Source organism: Netta rufina (assembly GCF_964035555.1).
Source record: "Netta rufina genome assembly, chromosome: 2".
Lineage (NCBI taxonomy): Eukaryota > Metazoa > Chordata > Aves > Anseriformes > Anatidae > Netta > Netta rufina.
The window spans coordinates 133,320,863-133,336,167 of NC_140124.1; the positions used below are offsets into that span (position 1 = coordinate 133,320,863).

Sequence of the window (15,305 nt, forward strand, 5' to 3'; positions counted from 1 at the left end):
AGAGTTAGACAGCTTACATTTCCTCGGTATAAAAGAAGCTTTTATATTTATCTCAGTGCTGATGGCTCCTGCTGCATAGCCCGCTGCACACTAAGTGTAAGGTAGATGTTGCTGCGGGTTTTCGTGTGTTTGTTTTTCCAGATAAAAGGGCAAAATCATTAGGTACTGGCTGGCCACTTCTTTTCCTTTCACATGAGTGAAGATGCTGATACAGTAGGCTGGTTTCTAAATGAAAGTTTAATGATGTGGCACACAGCAAGAAAAAGAGGGAACAGCTTTATGCTTTATCCTCATACACACACAAAACAACTCCATTTCTTTTAATAGATTACCAACAGCACAGCTTTGTGGCTGCTTGTGGCTGCCCAAGTGACCAGATCATTGCGTGCTGACTTCTGTTAACCCCACGAGGATATTTCAGCAGCCCACCATGCTACACAGCACAAACCACAGCTGCACAGGCTGCATTCCCCCTGCCCTCCTCCCAGTAGCCTCTTGCTCAGAGATGGAGAGGAATCACTGAATGCATTGGGGAAGCCAGTGAAATTCAGAGCTTTTGCCCTGCTTGCACTATTAAAATTGAGATAATACTTTAAAAAATGATAAATCTGTATTTTTTTGCACTGCTTTTAAGAATAGTTTCTCTAGACAGATATAAAATATTCACAGTGAATGTTAATACTAATCAAAGGGGAAATATAAAGGGGAAATATATTATTTCTTCAATAAATGTCTTTTAATTCCAAGATAGAAATTAAATATGCATCACTATTCCTCTTCTTCTAATAACACTTAACAAAAAAAAAGCCCATCTACAGTCTAGAGAAGCTTTTCCCTATCTCCATTCACCATCCTGGCTCTAGAGACAGCCTTCAGCCTTTTTTTCTTTTCTCTGTCTGGAAAAAAATGGCAATCCATACTTCTGTCAGAAGAAGCAGATTAAAAAAAAGCCTTTCAGTATTATTAAAAAGGCAAAAATAACCTGAGATGATTTTCCATCTCTTTCAAGCCATCTGTAGCAAGTGGGATACAAATTTCTCACCCTGTGAAATGCCTTGTCTTTCCTCTTGGACGAATCTCTCTGCTCTGTCAGATTTTCTTTTGAAACCTGAAAATAGGAGTGGAAGAAGCAGGAGCATCTGCACAGAGCAAGCCATGATAAAATAGCATTGAGACCCTGTCTTTAATTGACAGGAATGGTGAAAGTTGAAGTTAAAGCTTGCAGCACATGGTGAATTCCCCCTTTACACGAATAATGTCTCAGCTTGTGTCTGAAATTACACAGGGGGAGTTTCCCCCAAAGATGCACTCCCCATCACCCTGGCATCCTCCTCACCTACCCACACCCTGCTCTGTCTCACAGCTCCCCACTTGCTCCACCCAAGAGACCTCAGTGCTTCCAGGTCCCTGCCCCTGATTTTGGCCAAGTCACCTTGTGGGGCATATTACAGTCAAGAACCTTATTTTAAAGACCACGTGCTTTTGCTGAAATCAACTCATCATGATGCCTATGTTGGAGAAGTAGGAACACAGTCCCACTTGCCTGTCTGTGCTGCCAAGACCCCAAGGGATGTTCAGTCTGGGGTCTCGTAGCTGAAGTGAGACCTCCCTCAAATGACCAGATCAGACGGGAAATCAACCAAAATGTTGGGGAAAACAGAAAACATGCCCTGATAAAGGAAATCTGCAAGAACCACGTTTCTTTCTTCAAGAAAAGGCAGGTTTAGCCATGAAAGCACATTCAATAAGCTAAAAGGCAGCTGTGGAACAAAACAGGACAAGCTCTTCCCTGCACCCACAAGGGTGAGAAGAAGCAAGTGGCATCCTTTGAGTGCAGCTAGGAAAACTGAGGGAAAACCTCCCAAACTGGAGCACACCACCTGGGGAGAGATGTACCAGGGCAGGCTTCCAGAAAGAGGCCATCTGATTCCTTGAGGTCTTTGGGGGCATTTTTTTCTTTTTCTTTCTTTCTTTCTTTCTTTCTTTCTTTCTTTCTTTCTTTCTTTCTTTCTTTCTTTCTTTCTTTCTTTCTTTCTTTCTTTCTTTCTTTCTTTCTTTCTCTTTCTTTCTTTCTTTCTTTCTTTCTTTCTTTCTTTCTTTCTTTCTTTCTTTCTTTCTTTCTTTCTTTCTTTCTTTCTTTCTTTCTTTCTTTTCCTTCCTTCCTTCCTTCCTTCCTTCCTTCCTTCCTTCCTTCCTTCCTTCCTTCCTTCCTTCCTTCCTTCCTTCCTTCCTTCCTTCCTTCTTTCCTTTCTCTCTTTCTCTCTTTCTCTCTTTCTCTCTTTCTTCTCTTTCTTCTCTTTCTTCTCTTTCTTTCTTTTCTTTCCTTCTTTCTTTCTTCTCTTTCCTTCCTTCTTTCTTCCCTTTCTCCCAGTGACTTGCCCCACAGCACGGAGGACGCACACGAGGACCCAGGCACCGACGGGCGGAGCTTGCGGCCCGGCCCCCCGGCAAAGCAGCCATCCCCGGGGCCGGGGGAGCGGCGGCGGGGCCGGGAGGGGGCCGGGGGTGCCGGGGCTGCCGCCCCCCTTCGCCTCCCGGCCCCGCCGCTCCGGGCGGTGGCGGCGGCTGCGGCGGGCGGATGGCGGCGGAGCTGGGCGCGGGGCTGCGCATCTTCCGCGATGTGAGTACGGGGCACCCTTGCCGTCATGACCCCCAAAGGCAGCGACTGCAGGCGTTTGACGGATGAGGGTCTCTTTTCTCTCTCTCTCTCTTTTTTTTTTTTTTTTTTTTTCCTTTTGTGGGATTTGATTTCCTCATCAGGGTGGAAGGGGGTGAAGCCAGGCAAGGCTGTGTGTCTTTTCCTTTTCCTTTTCCTTTTCCTTTTCCTTTTCCTTTTCCTTTTCCTTTTCCTTTTCCTTTTCCTTTTTTTCCTTTTTTTCCTTTTTTTTTCCTTTTTTTTTCCTTTTTTTCTCTTTTCCTGTTTCCTTTCCCTTCTTTCTCTTTTCACTTCTCTTTCCTCTTCTTTTTCTTCCTTTTTCTTTCCCTTCTTCCTCTCCCTCACCCTCACCCTCTCCCTCACCCTCACCCTCTCCCTTTCCCTTCCCCTTTCCCTTTCCCTTTCCCTTTCCCTTCCCCTTTCCCTTTCCCTTTCCCTTTCCCTTTCCCTTTCCCTTCCCCTTCCCCTTCTTTCCTTTTCCCCCTTTTCCTTCTTTTCTCTGTTTTTTTTTTTTTTTTTTTTGTCCAATATCTATGTTGGGGAATGAGTTTCTTTCCAACAGTGTGCATGCCTCAGGAGAGCAGGTTAGCAACTTGGGGCTGGTTGGGAGAAGCACTGGGTGAAAACACTGTCATTTTTCAAAATGTGTTGCTTGGATTTATACTTTTTTTTTTTTTCCCCGAGCTTTTCACTAAAGAATTTCTCACCCTGCAGAAGTATGGAGCTTTTCCCAAAGTGTCCCATTAGACCCTGGTGGATTTGAGGTGCCCAGGGTCAATATGAAAAGTAGCACTGAGCCCTCAGCCCTCTAAAAAGGAGCTGAGTGAGGCAGCAGCCGCAGCACTTGTCCATCCTGCCCCTCAGGGGTGCTGTGCTGGACCATCGCTAAGGGCTCAGCATCTCACAGGGTGCAGGCACAATGGTTTTTGCCCTGTACGGAGCATTTTTTTGGTCCAACGCAAGTCGAGCATAAAAGGCAAACTCCAGCCCAACAATCTCTAAAGTATCCTCTGTCCTTCAGGAGTCTTAAAAATCTTATATGTGTGTACCTACGTCCCTTCATACCATTCACAGCCTACCAATAGCTCTGATCTACTTCAGACCAACTCTTATACCAGGGTTAGTCCAGAACTTGAGCTGGAAAGGGCATGTTCTGTGTTAAAGCTTGTCTTAAGGGCCTTATGTCTAGATTTTTTATCTAATGCAACCACATTCACTTCTCAAGGATTTTCCCCAAATTATTTCGAACAGCATCTTACTTAAGCCATGTCTGCTCACCTACTGATTTCTCTAGCCTCTGTAAGAAATAATTTAAAATAGACTCTTTGTTGACTTACTATTTCCATTCAAGTGTATAATGAAAATGCAGCTTTTTAGTCTCATAATTATTTCTTTAAAGAGAAGCAGGAAAATTATAAGCATAGATTGCAAAGACAGAAGAGAAACACAGGGTGCCATGAAAGAGTTACAAAATCTGGAAGTGGAGCTTGTGCCCAGTTTAATTCAGTACACGGGGTTGGGAAGCTGCAGATGGGCAGAATATCTGACAAACTGAAAACTTATTTCACCCAAAGTAAAACATTTCATTCAAATTAAAATCACTTGTGTAATTTTAGCAATTTTAAAACCATTGTCAGGTTTTGATTTATGGATTTGTGCCATTCACAAAACTAGAAAAGGGATGGGGGGGCTGCATCTGCACTTCTGCTCCTAAATGCAACAGAAAAGCTTGAATACTTGAATTGAAATCCCAGCTCTGCCTGCTTGAGAGCAGGGACTGGATGCTGGAGGCCCTTCCTCCTGTGGGAGCACATTTGTATTACAGATATGCTGGGGTCTGCAGCTCTCTGATGACCCCTCATTGAATTATCTCCACCTGCAGAAGCACTTAGGCCAGCAGCAAGAGATTGCTGGTAGGGCTGCACAGAAAGGGCAAATGCTGAGGTCCTGGTCCCACTGGGAGTTAAGCAGAGACCTAATGGGAACGAGTCCTGATTGTAATGCAACGTCCTTCCTGCTTTTGCGTCAAAATTCCTACCAAGTGTCCAAACAATTTTAACATTTCCATAGGATGGCAGTGCTACTTTTTCACCAAAAATGTACTTATCCAGATTTTTTTGCCACCTTTGACCCATAGTTGTAGGGCACCTCTAGTCAATTGAAGCTCCCAACCCTACACATCCATAAGATGGAGCAGCCAGTGCTCTTGCTCACATAGGTGGCTAGCCCAAGGTGTGAGATGCATCACCTGGTTTGGCTGTAATGCACAGTTTGGCTCTGCCTAGGCCATTGCTTCTTGTGGCACACCCACTTTTAATCCATTAAGAATGCTTGGTTCCATGTTGGGCATATTTGTTACCTCTCAGAAGCACATCTTTCCCTTTCCTATCAGAGATGCTTGCACATACGCAAAACATGCCAAACCTTCAAACTTTTCAGTGCTGTAGCTCTCTTTGCCATCCTTGCTCACATACATTCTCTCCTCTGGAGCACCGTGCAGTCCTGGCTGGTGGGCACACCACCAAGCACTCTGACTTTTCCTTTGGGTGACAGGAAAGGAAAGAAGGTTGCTTGCCCATAGTAGGGGAGAATGACTAACAACTCACCCCCTTCAAAATCCAGCCAAACCATGAATCTAAGATGGAGTTTTATGCATTAAAGACTCTAGAAAGATTTTATTGTATTCTAATAAAAATGCTTTGAATGGTCTTTCTTTTGCTCTGCATTTAGTTTTTTGGCCAAATGGTTTTAGTTAGCATTAGGAGGAAATTTCCAGCCTACAGTAAATATTTAAAAACTTTCAACAGTCCAATCCTCATACTGAGAACTGATTTATCTGAAAATACAGGGTGGGTAGGTGTCATCTTGCTAAGTTATGTCACACTGCACATGTCATAAACTGGGCCTAGTGAAAAATTCAGCACAGGGGCCATAAATGAAATTATGGAAGTGGGTCACAGTTTTGCTATTTCCTCCTTCTTTCCCTCTCCCCTTTCTTCTAAATCTTTTTTTCTACTATCAGAGCAACCCGAGATTTGCTCCCACACAGCTGACATCGCTGCCTCCCACCCCCAGTCTGATCCCTTCGTGCCACCCAGCTCCTCTCCTGCCTTCTCCCCTTGCCTCCTCCACCCACCCAGGCCCTGTGTCTTTCTCACCATCTCGGATGCACAGAGCATCCTCACAGTTATCGCCCTCACTATGCTTCCTTACACTGCTTCTCTCAGCCCCAAGTCCAGAATCACCATGGCCATATGGTATCATGTTTTGTGCCTGGACGTCACCCTCACAAGCTATATACAAAATAGAAAATAAAGCTGTTTCTTATAGTTTTGTTTTTCTCTACACACAGCACAGGAGGAGTTAAAGAAAATGATACTGTGAGAGAAGGATGGAGGCATGCTAAGGGCTTTTCAGTTTTATGCAGCCTCATGAAACATGGTGCAGCACTCAAACCGTTAATGCCCATTAAACACAGCATTGTGTGCTACTAACCCATGCTAAAAAAGTGATTCCTTTCTCTCTCTTTTTATTTAGATACTGAGAAGAGCAGACAAGAATGGTAAGACTACTCACTTGTCTTCTCCCCTTCCTTTGGAAAAAATACCCATCATTGATACAGCCTTTGAAATCATGCTTTAAAACATCCTCACCAGAAAAACAGCCATCTCTCATGTCATTTGATGCTTTCTGTAGGTTCAGTGTCATGTATATTGTCGTGCACTGATCCTCCTGATGTGTTCCTTAAGGACAGATCTCTTGCTTTCACAATTCGGCATGTGTGTTTGATTTGCACTTTGGCTGCATGTGGGTGTTTTCTTAGCGATATTATGTTCCTAAGAAGTTTTGAAATATTTGGTAGTAGCTCCATCTTACTACTTTTTAAAAACACCAGAGGCTGTATCTGGTAGTCACATTTGTGTTTCCTACATTTTGCATTTATATATTTGTTCTGCACGTCAGCAGGCAGAGTAAAGCCTTGAATTCAACTTGTATATTTACAAGACAGAGCTTTCTTACTATGATGTTAATTTTAAGTTTTACCCTAGTGCTACAGACTGATTTCCTTTCCACATGTATTGCTCCCCTATTCACACGCAGAGAGTTGGATCATACAAGTCTTCGAATGCACAAATTCTCCCATGATGGCTGTAGTAGGGGAAGGGCTTTGCTGTAAGGGCCACACAGGGAACCACTGGAATTCTGGCTGGTAAGCATAGTCATGGGCTTGAACCCGACTTTAACTCCTTATCCCATCTCAGAATTACCACCCAATGTTGGACAAATTACATTGTCATTTTGTGCCACGTCCATACCAGAGAAATGACACCACTGCCACAGAGAGTGTGAGATGGAGTGTTACGAACTTTGCTACTACCACAGAAGACCTTACCCTATCACACAGATAACCAGAGACAGATCTTACAGGATAGGAAGGAAATATAAGCTCCCTGATATCCCTGCAATACCAAAGCACAGGAAGAAGGTAGATGTGACTTCTTGCAAAAGCACGTGCCAGACTTTGGTCTTCTCCTGAAGCACTGAACCCACAGTGCAGACAGGTTTAACCAAGGTGAGTAACTCCCAGTCAGTCCTCAGAAGTCAGGTATTGGGCAGTTTTGATAAAGTTCACCCCATTATTTGAAGGCACAATGAATGCCATTGAGAACATAGAGAGGCTAGCTTTCCAGGAGGCCACACAGGGCAGTAAGGGGCTACCAAGCAGCTTGGTGGTATAGCCAAGCCTGTCAAACAAGAGGGCAGTCCCACCCCACAGCCCACCTCTGACGGAGTGTTCCTGCCCCAGCTTGTGTGCAGTACCCACCATTTCCCAATAAACCATAGCAGGCCCATGCTGAGAGCTCAGTGCTCTGTCCCAGCCCTGGTGGATCCACAGCACTTCAGTGGTGAGGACTTCCAGCCCTATTTCAGTTTACCCCCGTTTATTACTTATACTTTACTACTAAGATAGGGGAAACAGTTCGCACAATCAGTGACAAATTTGCTTGCTCCAGATGCCACATCAACCCTAGAGACTTGAGTCACTGGAGTTCACAGCTACATACGGATGCTGTACAACATCTTATTGGGGGAAATGTGGCTGAGATCAGCCGCTTTAGTTCAATTAATTCGAGTCCATAAACTTGAAATGGTTTCAGCTCTTATGTGCTTAATTGTGTTTGCTCAACCATCAATTGCCTGTGGGACTTCCACTTTGCTAATCTAGCACTGCACAAGCTCCTGCCACATTATTAGGGAGCAGATTGGCTTTAAGGCTGGGATGCTAAGTAGCTTCTCAGAAAGGTTATTGGAAATTTGAACACATATCTAACATGTTTGTGCTGCTGTCAACACAGATAATTAGCTCTTGTTAATTAATGGATTATTTACAATTTCAGTGTTACCTTTCTGTGCTATGGAAAAACAAGTATTGGCTTACAGTAACAAATACTAAGTTCCTGTCCCTGACATGACCTGTTAAGTTCTCCCATACACTTTTAATAGGACTCTCTCAGAGCTGCCATATTCATTCTCCTGTGAGATTATAATTCCCCCAAAGCAGCCAATCTTCAAAAACCTTACTAGGTATTTTTTTGACAACAAAAAAAAAATGTGTTCAGAAAGTTGGATCGAACTGAAAGATGGGAGCATTATGAGTGTTCTTACCATGAATGTGTGGACTGTGAGATTTCAGGTTTGCCTTCCACAGCAAGGAAGAAAATAAAATGAGAGCTCCAGAGCCAAGGAGTCCTACTGATTTGCTGTTACTCAAAAATATCACAATGATTTATGACAACTGGGTTTAAATGAGTAACTATCAAATAGTCATTTCCCCATTTAAAAGAAGCCATACAAAATCTATTTTTTTCGTGGTGGTGGCTTCTTTCTCTGCCAGCCCAGGTATGTGTATCGTTCTGTTACCAGTCCATTTCTGGAAGTATCCACAGCTTTCTCAAGACGATCAGTTTCATAAACTCTATTTGTAGTTCATGGTTGAGCAGCTCCACTTGGTATGGATCAGATCAACACTTTTCCAGCAGCTGAAAAGGTCGCTTGAGTTTCTTAGAGGGAGATCATGGCACACAGAAGGAATATCACATTTCTAAGAAATATATGGTTTGAGATATTAACAAAAGCCACAGAAAACCCTGAGGAAAAAAAGCAATTTTGTAAAGGTGAGATGTTACACATCAACATTTTTATAAAAGGAGAAGTTTTGGTTTTGTGTGTCAAAGTGAAGTTTTGGTCTGGTTTGCTTTACAAAACTCCGTGTGTTCAAAGGAAACAATGTGGATTCGAACAGAATTAATTTGGAAGAAAATCAGCTGAAAGAAAGATCTTAATTTAATTACTTTTTCTATTTAAAGCAAAATTAAAGTCACTGAATTCCTTTCAAAAAGTAAAATCCTGTCCCCACCTAGCATGGGTGAAGTACAGAAATATGCAAAACTGGAATTGCTAAATTCGGTCTTTCCTAACAAAGAAAAAAAAAAAAAAAAAAAACCCTACACCCTCATCTCACAGTCAGCAATGGTTGCCACATGTGTGTGACCTTCTGATATGCTAAAAGGGACCTGAGGCACCCCATGAGCTTCGCAGTGATTTGCCAATGAATGAGACAATGTCAGTTGTTGGTAAAGGTCACTGTGGGGCCCATTCTGCCCTCGTAGCTTTGATGTGCACCCTGCTAGCATGGCCTCATACAATAATTCCTTCCTGTTAGCACAGGAAGGGAAATTTAGGTACAGACTCTTGCAAAAATCCTATTGTGAACAGTCCGGATGTCAAAATGCCCATGTCTCCCTTTGCCTGTGTCATGGGGGGTCATTTCTGTTCCCATCCTCCTGTGGGAGAAGGAGGTTGCTCTTGCCTTTTGGCAGTGTTTCTACTTTTATCATCTCCAGCTTGTTCCTGATGGCAGCCTGGCTGCCTCAGATCTAAACTCCTATGGAGGTGGGAAAAAAATTACCTCAAGCCCACCAGCATATTGTGCTCCACAAGTTATGAGTTGATATTTATGGTCTCCTTCCAAGTGTATAGCTCCCACCCCTAATCCCTTGGATCAGCCCCAAGCAGGAGTGAACTCAAAGGGGCAGCTCTAATACAACGGGCTCAGAGAAGATGGTTTGTATGCAGTCACCGTCATTGATTTGCAAATACAGCTCAACTGTTATGAACAAACACCGAGACACTGAGTATAAGCAGTATCTCAAATATCCTTAAAGCTCCTAAGAGGAAAATATTTGAAAACACCAAAGTTAATAATTTCTATAGAAGCAGAGACTTAAAAAAAAAAAAAGCCTTAACTGGAAGGAGCACAGCAAACATTATGCTAGAGGCAGTCAAGAATAACTGCAACCAAATGATGAGGGAAAATTTAAAAAATGACTACACAGAGCAAGACTAAGTCTCCAGAGAAGGCTGAACCTAAATATCAAACACCCAGTACAGAACAACAAAATGTTATAATACCAAAATCAAAGCATTTATGTTTGGTTTATTTTTTATCTCTGGCATGTCAAACAAGCACTCACTCGAAGCTTTTTTTCCCCTCTAAAATATATAAATTTTAATTATTTAATTGAAATAGAACCTGTAAAATATAAACTGCAGCCAGATGAAGCTAGTCTTTTTCTGTCATATGTCTTCATTCAGCACCCAGTAATGTCCATGGTACATAGCAGGGACGTAGCATTTCTTTTTACATGTAGAATTCAAATTGTAAAAAATAGTGTCATAATATCAACAGCACCTTCTCTCCTGCCTTTAACGTAAGAAACAGATGAAAAGTCCTCCAGTGCCCACTGCAAAAAACCTTGAGCAAAACTGTTGTGGATTACAATGGCCTGGGGATTTCAGTACAGCTCTGAAACCATGCCTGAAACGATAGCCTGACAAGAGACTGGGAGTCATCAGTAAAGGATTCTGTAGAATAAGGTAACAGAGTGCAGTGGTGACATCCTATGGCTTCTGCTATCTTCAGCGACCAACAGGGCTGATTCACGGAGTGCACATGTGAGTCACCTGCCAAGATTTCCACAGAATAACCAAAAAGCCACAGCGCTGCACCTGCGCTGTGATCAAGAGGAAATCTCACAATTCTCAGTCTAGACTCAATTTGGCAAAGGTCAAAGTAGATGTTTTCATATTCATTATTCACTGACAGTGTCGTTGCAGAACAAACACTGGCTCTGCAGATGAGTCCTCTGGCAGCTCTGCCAGCTGGTGACTGCAGGTGGGCTCTGGCACAGCTCCCTGCCTGTCTGGCTGCCTCCCGACAGCAGTCCTCAGGTACTGATTTAGCAGGTCTAGTTTGTAACCCAGAGTGCTAACTTAAGCCATCCCTGAGGACAGAGTGAATATGCTGGGGAAGCACCCCAGGGAGGTGATCCCTTGAATCACTCTAATGTGGACCACCAGAGTCAGTCTGGAGGCTTTATGAAGATTTCCACTTAGATAAATATATTTTATTTTTAAGGAAAATTTTAGAATTACACCAAAACAACGTATGCCATGTCCCTGATTTCAGTATTTTTCCCTAGTCCAGCATCTCCTAATCTGAAGCCCCAATGTCCTGGCATCTTATGAGATTTCCAGCTTGCCCACAGACTGCCCCAGCAGCTCTGCTCAGTGTTAGCTGCAGCAGTGCATGGGCTCTTCCCTCTGTATGCATGGGCTGACCAGATATCACAGCATGACAGGGTGACCCACGTCCAGTGGGCTCTTCCTTGAGAAAAACACCTACATGCAGGAATCCCTTGTTGAAGCTCTAAGTGACGTGATAATGTCCAGGTCTTATTATCACAGTGGCCCTGTATGAGCTGTATGTCTAACAGATCATTTCAAAGAAAATATATCCTGAATTGGAGTCAGAACACAGAAATTCTCCAAATAGCTTCATTGCAGATTTGAGCTCCCAAATTGTTCTATTGGTACTGATAAAATGGGTATTGTAAGGCAAAGCCTTCATAGCACAGACTCCTTTCAACAGAAAGATGAGTTTTAAGGGAATAAATGTAAGAATCCTGAAGGAAGCCTCCTCCGAAATACCATGTAAATATAAAACTTGCAAGTGCTACATGGAGAGATAACATTTTATTGTTTATATTTCTGTCTGCCAGTTGTGAGCCTTTGAGCTCCAAGGAAGTCAGGGAACTGTGCTTGTTTTTGAAGAAATTATGCTTTTGAAAACCATCAAAGACACTCAAGAGCAAGCAAGGCTTGCAAAACAGCTTCTTGGAGATAATGTTGCCAGTGCAAACATTGCTGAAGGCTGATTTGTCCAAGGGATGTTTAGCTTCAGGAAAGTTTCTCTTTCACAAATCATCCATCCCCTGTCATTTTGCCAGTGACAAAGATTGAAGCATCTGTAAGAAACGTTCCAGCTCAGCTGCTCTGAAGCGCTTAAACCGGACAGGATTTATCTGGGACTTTGCTTTGAGCAGCAAAGCGTGCGCATGGGGAGAGAGTGCTGAGGGGATGTAATGCAGCCTTTAAAATAAAAGTCATGTTGGAAACTAGAAAAGCACCTCATCTAGGAAAGCATGTCTTCAATTAAACAGTACAAGGAACACTTGCTAGCAGATTGGGTCTGAGCTTCATCTGAGCAGCAAAGAGATGCTGGGGTGGCCTGGACCGCCAGCAGCTCAGACCCTACTTACTGTAGCTATACAGTTATACAAAATTAGAGAAATAACCTGAAAAATCAGTTCTTATTTTTTTTTTCTTTTCGGTAAACACAACTGCATGAAGTCTGTAAGTAAGCAAATAGGTTCAAAGCTCCTTAGTTTTTGCCAGCAATAACCTTAGTGATGTGTCAGAGATAGGCCTTTCGAAGTCCTATTGAGAATAAATAGCAACAAAGCAAAAGGGAATCTCTGTTTTTGGATGATAAAATACGGAGAAGATAGCTGACGTGCCCAATCTGGCTATTGGCAGATCAATGATTTTGTGGATTTATGTAAAGCCAATGATCCTGAAGAAAAGAGATAAATAGACAGATGTTTCAGGTTTTTATTTATTTTATTTTTTGTCATACCCAGTCTGTTCTATGAGTAAACTCATATGTTTACCTCAGAAAAGTTGCCAACAATCACCGGTTTCTTGGGTGTGTGCAAAACACCTTGCCCAGCAGAGGCTAAAGGTACAGAGGCAGTTTGATTAAGCAATTGATTATGTCTGTAATAAGCCAAGGGAAGCATAGCTGTGAAAATAAGCTTGTTTCAGTACACTCAGTATTTAATATTCGTTCTCTGTAACCAGTGCCAAATGGCAGATGTATTTAGATTGCCAATTAGGTAATCATAGCAGTTCTGTCAAAGAAAATTGCCTACCTTCAGCACAGTATTGTGCCATCTTGGTTTATAGCTCTTCTAGATCTTGCCATTATATTTTGATCATAATGATGATTATCTCCAGCTACAATCTGTCTTTTCATATGAAACATTTCAAAATGTTTTTGTTGAAGCAGACATTCAATTAGTCCAATTTGAATCCTCTTGAATATTACATACTTGAAGCCATATATTCAGATCAAAGAAATTATGAAATAAGAACAAGTAAAAAAGTGAAGAAACTCCTCATCTCTGCTCTTCAAATGTTCATGCTGCCATGCATCATGTAGTTACAGGGTTCAGATGCCGCCTTTATAATGGAATCTTCACTGCTATAAAATTAAGCTGCAATATTGTGAACTCGTTTGGTGCTTACGGCATCTTAGCCTTATCCTCTACAGTTGTGTTGTGGCCTATGAGTGATTCATTAAGTTACTGAATGAAGAAAAAGAGCCAAGTGAACTTAAATTTAGTGCTACCCAAACAGACTTACAAACTATTAGTCTCTGAAATTATTGTCTGTGCTTCATGCAAAGGCTCAATAAATTTAGATAAGTTAATATTTAACTTTTAAGTTACTGCTTAACCATTCCAACTTCTAAGTATAGCAAAAGGTGGATCTTCTTTCTGTGGCTTTTGTTTATTCATTATCAATCTTACATTTAAACCTCAGTCAGATACACTAGTCAACAAGGATCAAATCGCCATAACTCTTTACATGGGGTCATGGATTTGTCTCAGCCTGACCTAGGGACTTCTTCCAAAGTCTCCCCTGACCAGAGAAGAAAAGAGGACACTGCCTCTTCAGGACAGAAGCAAATTGCTGCTGCTGCTGAGGGATCCCTGATGAAATCTCATGGGCCTCAGAGGGATCAGCTTTTAATTTATAACTTTTCTTTTACTTTTTTTTTTGTTTGTTTGTTTTTAAATATCCTCTCCCTTCTGACAAGCATTGGTTGGTTTCTGACATCATCTTCTATACAATGTTATTCAAAGACCCATCTAGACTCTAGTTCATTTCAGCAACCAGAATTATCATACATTTTTTCCTTTAAATGGTTCCTTAGCCTTAGCCTGGAATTATATATTCAAAAACAAAATAATAAAAAAAAAAATAGTTGTGTTGCCTGCCGTTTTTTGTTTAAATACTCACTTTGATACGATCAGAGACATGAGTTGATAGAGTCTAATGTTCCCTGCATCCCAGAGCAAACAATAGCCTGAGTCTGCTTCTTCTGTCACTGCAGCTATGGCCAGCCTATGGGTGGGATGGGCTGTCCAAATTGTGGTACATTTTATCCATTTCTCGTGTCATTAATCAAACAACAACAACAAAATGAATAAACAAAACTAACCAAACAAACAAACCATGAAAAATCCGTGTTTATTAAAGGGTATCTTCAGTAGAGTATCTTCTCTGGAATTTCAGACATGCCTAAGGGAAGTGAAGTAGATATATGATCCTTACTTCAATGAAACACTGCAGTATTCATTAGATTAATTTAGAAAGTGTATTAGTATAATAGATAGCATAGTAGAAAATATAATAGATACTTTAGAAAGTATTCACGGTTGTGCACAGACTGGTCTGACAAAAGCAGGGTAGAACCTCAACATAAAGTGGTAACAGCCTGGAAATACCAGATAATTAATCTTGTCTTAACACATCTCAGCTCAAGGATTTTGTCTCATGTAGTCAAGGGCTTGCTATAATTAAAGCTAAATTAAGACAAAGATGAAACAGACTCTGCTAAATAATGTAGTAGAGATTGTAATAAGGACTCTTTCCTCTTGATTCAGTGTACATCTGTTTACTGTTCTTCTAAATGTTATCATATGGTACTTCCCCTCCCTCTGAATTCCATTAGTCCTGTAGGCACTTCCAAACAACATGAACATGTCATTGATGATGATCAAGATCCATGTGGAGATTGTTTTTGTCCCAAACAAACATTATCACCAGACAATAAAAAGTCAACTTCTTCGTAGTTGGGTTTCACTATATATTACATGGTCAATTTGAATTCTGTGTGAAAATCCATCTGCAGATCTTGACTAACTTCTGATATATGTCCAAAATAGTTTTCTCATTCCTGAAGTTTTATGTAATCACCAGACAAGTTACATGCTGGCAAATAAAATGTATTTTCTGTGCTGACCAAGGAAATTAATTGAAATTCTTTGTAGTGGAAGAGGACACAAAGCTGGCTTCTTATTCCATTCCTATTCCAGTCAAGCTTTTTAAATTTGTTTTGTTAGTTTCACTCCAAGCACAGAGCTTTTTGAAAAAACATATTTTATGAAGAAAGAGAGAA

At 41.6% G+C, this 15,305-nt stretch overlaps 1 protein-coding gene across 1 annotated transcript in view; it reads left to right on the forward strand.

Annotated features, from left to right (window-relative positions):
• Positions 1-2,578: 2,578 nt before the first annotated feature.
• NECAB1 (N-terminal EF-hand calcium binding protein 1) overlaps positions 2,579-15,305 on the forward strand; it is a gene marked incomplete at both ends in the record, with an annotated part of 60,247 nt that continues 47,520 nt past the window's right edge. The window contains 2 exons of the mRNA XM_084281461.1: positions 2,579-2,620; positions 6,194-6,218. Coding sequence (XP_084137587.1) covers positions 2,579-2,620; positions 6,194-6,218 — 67 coding nt within the window. The remainder of the gene's footprint in view (positions 2,621-6,193; positions 6,219-15,305) is intronic.